The sequence below is a fragment of the Tamandua tetradactyla genome, chromosome 20 (assembly GCF_023851605.1).
Source record: "Tamandua tetradactyla isolate mTamTet1 chromosome 20, mTamTet1.pri, whole genome shotgun sequence".
NCBI lineage: Eukaryota > Metazoa > Chordata > Mammalia > Pilosa > Myrmecophagidae > Tamandua > Tamandua tetradactyla.
In genome coordinates this window covers 7,823,408-7,836,063 of record NC_135346.1, presented here as the reverse complement: position 1 = coordinate 7,836,063, position 12,656 = coordinate 7,823,408, and the positions used below count along the sequence as shown (strand labels likewise).

Sequence of the window (12,656 nt, the reverse complement as noted above, 5' to 3'; positions counted from 1 at the left end):
ATGAGGAAAAGAAATGGAACAAAGTAAAGTTGCAGTGGCTGAGAGGTTTCAAATGGAGCTGAGAGGCCATTCTGGAGGCTACCCATATGTGAGCTTTAGCCAGATGTTGCAGGCAACCATGGTATGCCAAGCCCCAACCAACAGTATTCCTGGAAAATTTAGGGAATACCCCAGGCTTTATCTAAGATTCTATAAATGTTTCTAGTAAGTTAATTTTTTTCAGAACTTAAGGCTTTCGTATGGATCCTATGCCAGATAAGCCCTGAAACCGGAGGTTCCAATCTCTCCAAGAATATCACCCAGGCTCATTTCTCTGACCCACAAGGTCAGCACCCCTTTCCTGCATGAAGTTAAAATGGTCATTGTCCAGATATTCCTGAAGATTGAGAGAAAGACCAAATGAGAGGAAGGAGGTGTAACTGAGAAATTAGGGTTTAACAAATGACCGTGACTACTGACTTATTACATAGATATTTCTTTTTAGTGTCTGGTGTTTTAGAATAGCCAGAAGGAAATACCTGAAGTTTCTGAACTCGAATCCAGTATCCCTGATGTTTGGTAATGATCGTATACAATTAGACTGAAAACAATAAAGGTCATTTGCTCGTGTTTGTATGGATGTACTTCTGGGTGCTTTGTGCTGTTTCACTGACTTATATAAAACTATCTCTGACAATACTACACCATCTTAGTTAACCTACCTCTACCTCTAGTGTCTTAAAAAATCGAGTGGAATGCAACATGAGTGGTCAATACAAGGGGGCAGTAAGGAGCATGGGGTGTTTGGAGTTTTCTTTTTATTTCTTTTTCTGGAGTGATGCAAATGTTCTAAGAATGGTCCTGGTGATGAATGCCCAACTATGTGATGATACTGTGACCTACTGATTCTATAGTTTGGATGGATTGTATGGTGTGTGAATATAACGCAATAAAAGTGCATTTAAAAACTATATTGTATTTGTGATTCAAGGTGAGAAACAATAAATGTTTTACCTATTATTAAATAAATGAAATGTCTTCCCACAAACCTGGCATGTGTCTGAAATCTCTCAGGGCACCAAGATACAGATTAATCAATGATTAATGAGTTTTTATTTACATTTTAATGTCAACCATATATCACTCCACAAGCACAATGATTCTGTCCATTAGAATTCAATACACTGCTTCCTTAGATGAGGATGGAGTGGCTGCACAGAAACCTCTCCTACAAGGCACCATAATCATCCAGGCCATTCTAATGGGTAAACTGGAAAAACACAGGATCCCTTAAGGACCGTTTGTTTAGTCAATAAGGAGGCTTTGAGCGCTTACTAAATTGAAGAACAGTGAGAAACAGAGAGAGGATGGGACGGTGAGGCAAAGAATGGTTCCTTCAAGATTGCAAATAAATTGAATCAAGGAATATTCTTCCCTCCATCTTTTTCTAACCTGAGAGCTCAGCACAGCATAAATGCAACTAGTACTGAAGTGATATATTTAGAACACGTTGCTCTGGAAAACAATAATGCAACGAACAGACTTACACATAAATCTTCTGCACACATAGAAATATTCCTAAGTGGAAACCTACAATGAAAATTGTGGAAAAGGATGGCACATTAAAAATTTTAATAGACACTGCCAAGCAGCACCTACAAAAGGTTTTACCAATTTGCTCTCCTGTAGTGTGTAAGAGTAAGAGTTCTGCCAATTATGCCCACTGGATATTATCGAGCTGCATAATGTGTGCCAATCTCATGACTCAAAAGCTTCTGAAAAAATTTCCTTTTTTAGATTATCTATAAATAATAATTATTATTTATAATAATTTATATAATAATTACCATTATTTGTAGATAAAAAATTTCACAAAAATTGTTAATGCTTACTTGATATTTGTATTTCCTTTTCTGTTTAATCAATAAAAAGTTAACTGTGTTTATCCCTAGATGGCAAAATTACAGTTGCCTTACTTTCTAAATTTTCCAAACTCTCTGTACTCAGCATGTATTATTAGCTATCAACATGTACCTTTGTAAAGTACTAAATGTATAAAGAACTTCTCAAAGTACAAATGTAAAAGACTAAAAACCTAACAGAAAAATCAGTAAAGGATATGAATAGAAAGTTAACAGGAAAGGAAATGAAAATGACATTTAAATTTTTGAAATGACACACAACCTTACTAGGAACAAAAATGTAACTTAAAACTGTATTAAGATAACATTTCTTTTTACCTATTAGAAATCACAAAGACCAAAAATTTTAATAACATCTATATTGGTAAGGGCATGGGAGAAAGACACATTCTCATATTCTGATATTCTGAGTATAAAGTGGTACCACCTTTATGGAATGCAGGTCAGTGATACCTCCCCAAATTACCAATACATATGCCCTTAGACATTATATGGGCAAAATGGTAGATCTACAGAGTTCTATATATTCAGCTCTACTTTTTATAGGAAAATATCGGAATCAACCAAAAGTCCATCAATACCGAACAGATAAAATTGATTATGGCACATATTTACAATAGGATAAAAAGCTACCAAAAAACAAAGGGGAATTTCTTTATGTACTCAGATGTGGCAATCTCATATGCATGTGTGTGTTTCTACATGTGTAAATAATATGGATTTTAAAGATGCTATAAACTTATATACAGATATAGCCTTGTTTATGCATAAATTATCTCTAGATTGAACACCAAGTTCAGTAACTGGACAACAGGTGTTGGAGGAAGACTCTTAACTGCATACCTTTTGGGGAAATTGTGTGCTCAAGTTTGAGTTACTACAATTCTGAAAATGACTTTATTCTGTCATCAAATTAAAGTTTGGCAATGTATATTTTCAGAACTCTGAAACTATCAACTCATGATCCTCTGGCTTCCAGTATTACTAATTCAATCTTTAACGTCAACAAGATACTGATTCCATTGTAAATAATCTTTCCTTTACTGAACTTGCAGGATTTTCTCTGTATCTTTGACTTTGTAAGATTTTGCCACGTGTCCAGTATGATCTCTTTACTAATGCCCTTGAATTTGGTGGTTGATCTCTTTCCATCTAATGGTCTGTTCCTTTATCTCTGATAAATTTGATGCTGATACAAGAAAATATCTCTTAAATTCCAACTAACCAATATTGGTGCTAAAGGCCAATTCAAATCAAATCAGCAAATCAAACAGCAGTTCACACACCATCTGGAAAATATGCTCACTGATACACAAGCAAGCTGAATGCTCACAGCTAGTAGATGCTAAGCTGGTATTGCTACACACAATTATTTCCACCTTTCGGCCTGTGTGTTTACTAAGAATCAGCTGTATTTGTTTGAACACACGTATGTACATTTTGTAATACCATAATTTAATCAAACACTAAATGTTAAAATCGGTGAAATAAGGAGTATAAAAACGTTTTTTTCTGTGAGAACTTCAGAAAAACTTGAGAAAAATGTTGCTAAAAGTATAGCTGTAATTTTATTTAAGATGAGACAGCTGTAAAAGATGAGAATTCTGCATATAAATTGCTTTTTTTCCAAATACAGAAATTGATACTGTTAATTAGTTCTGATGCATGATGGAGTAAGGTTCACCCAAGGAAGATTACCTGAAAAGCTATTATCTAACTCAAACTCAAAGAAAAGTCTTTGGCCTCACATCTAAATTTTGGCTGATGAATGTATATTCTGATCATTTAAATGAGATAAAATGATAAGGGTGAATTTGTATGCATTTAAACATTTCTCTCCTTTAACTTATTTTTTTATTAACCAAGTAGCTACCATTCCAAATTGGATAAAAGCACTTCTGTTGTGTTTCTTTGGTGCTTTCTGCCCGGCATTCTATCCTCTCTTTTTGGGATTCCTATTAGAGAAATACATTTTGAACCATCTGGCCCCATGATTCATGGATCACAGTTTTTCTTTCATACCTGGCATCCATCTGTCCTTCGCACCATGACTTAGGAAAATTTCTGGGTTTAATCTTCCATTTACTACTCTCCTTATCAGTTCATCTATTGATTTCCTTATTCTAATCATCATATAATTTCAGTTCCACCGCATTTAAAAATTTCTCTCAAGAGCAACTTTCTCATTTTCATTCATTTTTTCCATGAATGTATATCCACCCTCAATCTTCTGAGCACTGTATTTCTGTTAATCTTCTGTTTGCTCTATTAGTTTTGCTGTTTCATGTATTAATTCTCTAGAATTTGATTACTCTCTTTCGTAGGGCTTGTTTTCTTAAAAAAGTGTGATATTCTTGGTTATTAGCTCATCTTTTTTTTTTTTAAGTTTACCTGCTTATATGTTTATTACGACTATTTAGTTTACCAAACTGTCTTCCAGGACTTTCATAAGACAAGTGGGACCTTCCAGCAGGTGCCGGGGGCCAAGATCTCATCTTCTGGGAACAGAACTCCTTCCTTCTGGATGTTTCCAACATGCCTGGGGAAACTCCCACTTGATTCTCTTACTGCTCTAACCTAGGCATGCACATCTGGTTTCTGCAGCGTGGCACAAGTGCATATCAGAGAAGGGATGAGCTCACTCTCCAGGCAATGCCGCTGCTATTCGAGGGCCCACTTCTGCTGACTCTACTGGCTTCCCCCTCACATGCAGCAGCACACTGGCCTAGCACCATCAGAGCTACATGCTAACATCCATGCACTCTTCACTAACCCAATCCAAGTGGTTTTCAGTCTTTCAAGGGACACTCGCTTTCGTGTGATGTACTGAGGACATTCTCTTAAAATACGGGTTTAGGTTTTGTTAGGGATCTTTCCTATCATTTCTAAAATTTGATGTGAAAGCAGATAGATGTGTCAGATCAGTCTGCAATCATAATTTTTTTCATGTGAATGTTGATTCCACTTTTGCCCCAATTCTCCTCATTATCAAGTCCTTTCCCCATACCTGCCTTGCTAGCCTTGCCCTCCTTTCACAAGGCTGTTTGAGGCAGCGCTTTTCCCAAAGTGGATGTGCAAAAATATGTATTAATTGATTAAAACTTGCCACAGCATAGGGCACTTTAACTCAAGTAAGGTGTAAACTGCGAAGAATGAATTTATGTAAGGTTCCACATTCTGTACCAAGTTCTAATCAAAATGACTATTGTACACAACTCTAAACGTAAGTAGATAAAGTGACAATAAGCTAAGTATTACTGCTAGCCATTTCAAGATTTCATCTGAAGAGACCCAAGGCAAGGAATGAATGGATCTAGTTTATCTTGACTCAGTGCTCAGGTGTGCTTTAAAAATATATATTGTGCTAACGTTAAGAAAACATGATTGTTGCACTGTTTCACAGAATTTAATCTGTTGCTTTTGTGCATGTTAATTTTTTATGGTTGGCATCTAAAATATAATAACATACTTTATGTATCATGTTATATTCATTGATTTTTATCAAATGTCTACTAAGAAATACTTATATGAAATGAACAGAGATGAACAAGATAGTACCATCTTGACACTTTGGGCATAGGTACATTTGCACACACCAGTTTAGGTGCTTCCTGATACATACCAGCACTTACTCATCTTCTTTTTTCTTTAGTTCCACAACGCCATGCCCATAGGTATTGTTCAACTAATGCTTAACTGATTAGTATTAGTATATTTATGTGCCTATTAGATCTAATATATGACTCAAAGAAGTTTATTATTCAATATAAGAGACCAAAAAGGGCAAAATAAATCATAAAAAGACCCCATAAATAAATCTATTGCTAGATATGCAAGTATAATTTGTTCACTTAATAGAGAAAATGAGATCTAAAAAGATTTGAAGAGGCAGTGCTGGACCCTGCATCCAAACTCTTGTTTCGGCACTTTTCCCTTCACAATATGAGTTGGATTTCTGGGGAATTCACTGGCCAAGCTTGTAAATGCCCAAAACCACCCTACAACGCTGGATCAAGACTTTTAGACTTTAAAATATATGATAATCCAAAAGGGTTTGAGAAGCTCAGACACTACTAGGCAAACCAGAGACAGAAAGGAAGGAAAGGTATGTTCAGCAGTTGACCTTTTTCTTTGCAACTGACAATCAGAAATCCTTTATTAAATTAACAAGAGGAAAGTGGTTACAATGTTTATAATAATTCACCTCCATATAAAGACATTACGATTCCTTGTATTAGGAGCACAGGATCACAGAATCGTGGAAATACGGAGGAGCAAGAGTGTAGCTCTGTGAACATCCAAGTTTGACAGACAATCCCAAACTCTCAGACATACAGCTTTTTAGGTCTCATCCCCTCAGAATTTTAGGATCCATTTTCCCCTATTGTACTTTCTGCCCTTGCCACGTTTTTTCTTTTCTTTCTTTTTTTCCATTTCCTTGACACACTATGCACTTTCACGCCTTCACTTAGGCTCTATCCTTTACCTCAAACTCTTCAGTCCTTTTCTGATGAGAAAGGGAACTTCCCCATCCTTCAAAACCCCTACGCCATGGGAAGTCTTCCCCAACTTTCCTAGCAGGATGTTAGTTCAGAGTTAACACTTGACTCATCATGCTGTGAAGTCACTGTTCACGGCTGCTTGTGTCACAGCTACCTCCTAATGATGACCTCCTAATTTGTGAGCACCTAGCAGGACCTAACAGGACACATCACCAGTCCTCAACACAGGACCCGAAAACATTAAGCCCCTGATAGAATTCTATATATTGTCCAACTTTAATTACATCTGATTCTTTTGTTTTCCTTGTGAAAACTAAAGCCCAGAGAGAATAAGGAACCTGTCCATCATCAAGACACAAGCCAATGCCAAAGCGCAGATAACCTGTTATGCACACCCTTTCCTAACTCACCAGCTTCTACACGTGAAAAGGACTGGAATGGTCCAAAGTAACAAACCCACCTTCTTGACTATATGCCTTATTTTATACTCAAAGTCTGACTGCTATACTATATTGCTGGCAACAAAGACTTCCCAGTTCAGAACAGATGCAGATGTGGCCAGTAGGAAAAGTAAGTAAAAGTCCAACATGATAAACAGGGAGGTATGTCAAACTCCTGTTCAGACTATGAAAAACCTACTCAAAATTCTTGACTTTGCTCCTTTTTAAGTATGGAGAGAAGGCATAACTCATTTGGAAAATCTGACCAAAAGCCCACATTTCAACACAGTAAAATGCTTTATCCCCTATTGCTCCTACCACACCAGAAACTTTCTATATGTAATTATTTAATACCCAGCCAAAAGCCAGTGGACAACGAAATCCCCTCAAAACGTTTTCCCCAGTGAAGTAGTCAGACACCAGTTCCACAGAAAACATGTTTTAAAAGCTTTTTATGCAGTTCCATGCCAAGTTTTTCACTCATGGCTAAAAATGTCCATATTTGAATATTCATCATTATAAGCATCTGGTAAAAACTGCCCTGTTCAGTAATTTACATCATTTAACTATGGGATCTAAGAGTGTATAGGTAAAAATTTCCAGCTTCATTTTTATTTGGATTTTTAACTGTCCTTTTCCATCTCGTGGTGTGTGTGGCTTTCATTGTGCTGATATTTTCCCCTACCCATTGCTACTGGACTTTTCTCCAAAGGAGCCGGTTGCTTTCAGACAAGTTCTTGTGGATTTCATCAATGGCTCACTACAAACTCCAAAATGGAGCCACAATCCCATGGGCTTCTCCAGTCACTCATGGGGTTTGTCTTAAACCAAAAGTATTGGCCAGCTGATAGGAAGTAACGAAAAGTACCGGCCAGCTGATAGGCAGTAACAACCATCCAAAACCCGGGTCAAGACAGAAAGGGGAAAACTGCGTTATGATCTACACTATTGAGACAGAGCAAATGGCTTGTGCCTTCCAGCCCCAAACTGGAAAGTAGGAGCTCTAACCCTTGCTCCTTTCCTCCACGGAGGAGAGAGAGAGAGAAAAAACAGAAACACTGACCAATGAAATTTAAACCTTGGAGAAGAAACTGTCAATCAGAAACACAAGCCTTTGAATACTGGCTGGGTTCTAATGCCATCCATTAGTCAGCAGGCTAACTCCTTCCTAACGCCTTTCTCTCACCACAGTGTAGCCGACAGGTGTCTGTCTGGTAGTGCTAGGGACATGTTTAAACTCTAGACAGCTGCCAGAGTGTAATTCCCCAGCTTTGACAACTTGGAAGTAGGACATGAAAAAGGTGAAAGATAACAGATGGGGAGCTGGGGGTGGGCTGCAAATATGGAGAAGATTTAGAAGTGAGCAGATTGGCTACCTTCCTATCTTGGAAAAGACATCAAGTGGCGGGGTTATGTCGGAGAAGGCTGGGGAACAGCAAGAAGTTGAAGCAGGGGAAGAAGTTGCAAGGAGGCCTAGCCTCAAGGAGTGTTCGAAAAGAAGTAACTGTTTAGAGGGAGATGGCCATCTATTCATGCAACTGGCTTGCCGAGTCACTCCCTGAACCGCAGCTGGTATCATCGGAGGCGAAGGGCCGGAACCTGGCCGTGCGGCCTCGGGGAAAGCTCAACAGGAGCACACGTGGGGAGGAGGTGCGCGACCAGCGGGGGGAGGGGGCACGGCGGGCCTGGCCGAGGGGCAGGGGGAGGCCGAGTGCTGGGAAGGAAAGGTGCTTACCAGGCCACCTCCGCAGGTGCTGAAGGAAGCCAGCGAGCCGGGGTGCCGCAGCACCGCCCCGGTGTAGAAGCACGCAGCCTCGGGCGGCTCGGGAGGGCGCGGCGCGGCCGACGCCCCCGTGGGACCCGGCCCGGGCCTCGGCCGCTGATCCACCGCGAAGCGCGGCGCCAGGAAGCGGCTGTCTCTCCGGAGCAGCAGGTACAGGTCCCGGGAGAAGGCCGGTATCCTCAGCAACACCTCGTCGCCATCCGGGTCGGCGGCTGCCGGGGAAGGGGACGGGGGCGGCTGCCAGGTGGCCGGGGCTCCCGGGGACGGGGTGGCAGCCCCGGCGGATCCCCGCGGCAGCTCCTGCGACTCCAGCTCCTCGTCCTCCTCATCCCCCGGCGGCGGCGGCGACGGCGGTGGGGGCCCGGGCTGGGGCTGGCCCTCTGCGGGATCCTCCGGCGCCGCCGGGGCCACCGAGCGCACCTCGCGGGAGCTGCCGGCCGCCGGAGCGCGGGAGCCCCCGCGGCCCCCAGCGCTGCGCACCCAGCCGGGGTCCGCGCTGCCCCCGCTGCCGCCGGCTGCGTCCACCGGCTCCCGGCGCCAGAGCGCAGGAAACACGACTTCCCACTCCTCGCGGTCGGGGGCGAACAGCAGCCCTGCGGGCGGGGCAGACAGGAAAGTGCCGGGCTTAAAGCGCCGCGGTTCTGGGGGCACAAGCACTCCTAGCCTCCCGCTCCGCGCACACACAGAACGTCCTCGTCTACGCAGCCGAGACCACCCGCCCAGCCCCTGAAACTCCTGCAGCCACTGGGGCCTCGGGATCAGATTACGGACCCCAGCACTTTCAGAATAAAAGTAGGATTAATGGGGGTGGGGCGGGGGGTGGGAGTTGGGGGAGAGGGCTAGAGGGCGAGAAAGAGGGGAGCAAAGTTTGGTGATTGCATTTAGTTTTGGAAAGGAAAACCGATGCAAAGACTCCGGCAAAGTGTGACTTTTTTAAAAAAAAGCAATGCTAGAGCATCAATTTACGTACCTCAGATTTTCCTGCAGATGCTGTCAACTTAGCTTTGCGAATATTACTACTCTCCTGAGCGGAAAGCTAAGTGTCTCGCAGACGGGTGAAAGGAGGTCGGAAGACGTGCGCTCCTCTCCAGAGCGTGACTGCCCCCCGCCCCGCACCCGCACCCGCACCCGCACGCTCGGCTCTAGTGCTCCCCACTGAGCCCGGCGCCCCGCGCACGGGCTGCCCCTCGCGCCTTCTCGGTCTCATTTCCCCGCGAGGGAAATTAGGAAGCAAGCCGGGAAGTGACGGAAGAACTTACCTGAGACGATCCCATTCGACAGGAGCCCCAGCTGGTAGAAGAGGCAGCAGCAGCAGAGGCGGGTCAGGCGCAGCTCGCGGCTCTTCCCCATTGCGGCGGCGGCTCGCCCCGCGCGCGCCTCCTGCGAGGTCCACCGCGGGCGCCGCCGCCTCCCCGGAGCGCAAGTCCGGGCGGCGAGTTTGCCCGGGCCCTTTGTCTGCCGGGGCTGGGGGGTGGGGTGGGGGTGGGGGTGGGGGTGGGCGGGGGGTGCTGCGTGACTCCCAGGCGGTGTCGGCCGGAGGCCGCCGCAGCCCGGGCGGGGCGGGCGGGCGGAGTGGGAGGAGGCAGCGCGGCCGCCCCCGCCGCCCTCGGGGTCCCCGGCGAAGGAGGCGCTGAGCGTCTCGTCTGGGTTCCGGCCGCCGCGAGGGTTCCCGAGGCCGAGCGTGAGAGAGCCGGCGCCCCGCGGGACAGCCCCGCGATCGGCCGAGAGGCGGGAGGTGCCGGGCGGGCGGCGCTGGCTCGGGAGCGGCGCGGAGAGTGGGAGCCGCGGCTTCCTGCGCGCACCCGCGGCGGGCGGCCCGAGCGCCGGCCGCAGTCCCCGCAGGCCCCGCAGGCCCCGCAGTCCCCGCAGCCCCGCACCCCCCTCCGGGTCGCGACGCCGAAGGCTCGCACCCACCGCGCCGCGGGAGGGAAGGAGGCAGGGGCGCCGCGCGCGCTTCGCGACCGCGGGGTGCGCAGGAGAAAAGAATCGAGCAGATCCCACCGGGAAAAGGGGAACCGAGAGGTGCCCGTGGCGGGACAAAGGTCCTGGAACCCCGTCACACGTGCTCGCCCTGCCGGGACTGGGGGGGGTGGGTTGGGGCCCAAATGCCCTCACTTGATTGGCCGCTCTGGGGGGCCCTGCCCCCGGCGCCCCCCCCCCCCCCAGCTGAGGTGTGTGCAGGTACCCGAGCCGCCCCCTGCCCACCCGCCCCCTCCTCCGGCTCCTCCTCCCGGACTCTCCTCCCTGCACCCCGGCATCGCTCGGGGCAAAACAGGGCAGCCTCCTTTTCCAGAGGCCTTGATTGGTTTCCCGGTATTTTCCAAGCCCGGAGATCATGTAATTTGTCAAGGAGTGATCTTCGAAGGTTCTTAGGACTTTACACACCCTGCACGTCAGGCCCCTTAGCACACCTTATGCTCCCCGCTCCCCATCCGTCAGGACCAGCAGCCCGTCTCCCTCTCTCCCCCATTCCTCTCCTCCCTCCCTCCTCTGTCCCTTTTCTCTCGTGCTCCTGATGGGGGCCGAGGGGGAACCACATTAAATGCTATATTCTGAAGTGCTCACACCGAGTGAGATTGTTTTGCCCTGTTGTGCTTTTCTTTTTTTAACTTAGAAAAAGATACTTTAGCTATTTCTGTTGTTATGGGGTGATTCAAGCCCAGATATGCTCCCAGCTTTCTTTGTTTAATGGTACCTACTCCCTTTACATGCCTCTGCCTCCTCCCAGCAAACCCTTCACACTGAACTCAAAGAAGGATGATTGATCTAACCTGCCATTTTCATCCTCTGAACCAGGCCAGAAGAAAATTCCGCACTGAGGTTGGGTCCCCAGTCCTTTGTTGTTTCACCTCCTGCTTCTCGTGTCAAAGGTGACCACTGCGCCTTTAAGGGTGGCAGATGCTCGCACTTCAAAGGAAAGTCCTTGTTTGAATTAGCAGCCTCCTAGAATACTTTCTTTCAGTTGACCAGAGGTTAAAAACAAACACAAAGACATTCTAGGTGGGTTTATCAAGAATGTTCTGTCTCCAAAACTTGTCTTGTAAAATCTCTAAAACTATAGAATCTAGTATGTGGATTTCCAGATGCTCAAGACATACCTGGACTCTTCCGAACCTGCACATTTCTTTTTATGGGACTCAAATATACCGCCTTAAAATTAGGCAAAAACTCAAAGAATATTTTTAAGTACAAGCTTTTAATGTTAAAGACTTAAAGGTCAAAGAAACAACTCCACTAGGATGGGAGCCTTTAATAAAATATTTCTCACATGTATTTTAGCAGCAACAACAGACACATAAGAATAAAACTCTAGAAGGGATTCATATTCAACTGTACTTGTTTCTTGAAATTCAACTGAGATTTCCTAAAACTTAATGAACTGTGTGAGTTGTAACATTCAAAAGCAGAGGTTGCCTATGTAAGTTTCCACCCCTGATTATTTTTCCTACTACTAAATCCCTACCAATCCCTCATGATAGGCATAACCATTAATTATTACCAGAAACATTTTCCAAATGCCAAGCTAGCTGTAATCTTTCTCCCATTTGAAATTCTGTTATACGTTATTTGTATATTTTCTGGGGCATTTATAAATAACTTGGGTTGCAATCATGTGTACTATCTTTATTTCTCCTACTAGATTATCACATTTTTTAAAAGTTAGGAATGGTTTCTTTATATACCTTTTTTAATTTTTTCTTCTTTTATACCACCTCACCTACTCCAGTGATTCACACTGAATAGGTATGGAGATTTTCTGGAAATTCTCCAAGATTTTTTAGAAAGTGTTGGAAATTGATACCTTTATGGTGTTTTATTCCAATTCCAGTTGCTTGATAGAGAACGGTAACAGTAGCTCCGCTGGTGATCAGCCACTCAGCATGATTTATCTGGCTCACAGATAGAAGATAATAGAGAAAGGATGTCTGGGAATTTTTTTTACCTAACTACGAAAGACTTAGATGTGCAAATAAGAGCATGAGTTAAAGTGGATTTGTGTATGGATGTATGGATGTGAAAGAAAGAACTC

At 44.7% G+C, this 12,656-nt stretch overlaps 1 protein-coding gene across 1 annotated transcript in view; it reads right to left on the bottom strand.

Annotated features, from left to right (window-relative positions):
* Positions 1–10,963, bottom strand: part of ADAMTS19 (ADAM metallopeptidase with thrombospondin type 1 motif 19) — a 253,116-nt gene extending 242,153 nt beyond the window's left edge. The window contains exons 1-3 of the mRNA XM_077137955.1: positions 9,886–10,963; positions 9,647–9,828; positions 8,579–9,370 (exon numbers count right to left, since the gene is read on the bottom strand). Of these exons, the coding sequence (XP_076994070.1) occupies positions 8,579–9,370; positions 9,647–9,828; positions 9,886–10,963 (2,052 nt within the window). The remainder of the gene's footprint in view (positions 1–8,578; positions 9,371–9,646; positions 9,829–9,885) is intronic.
* Between the last annotated feature and the right edge of the window lie 1,693 nt (positions 10,964–12,656).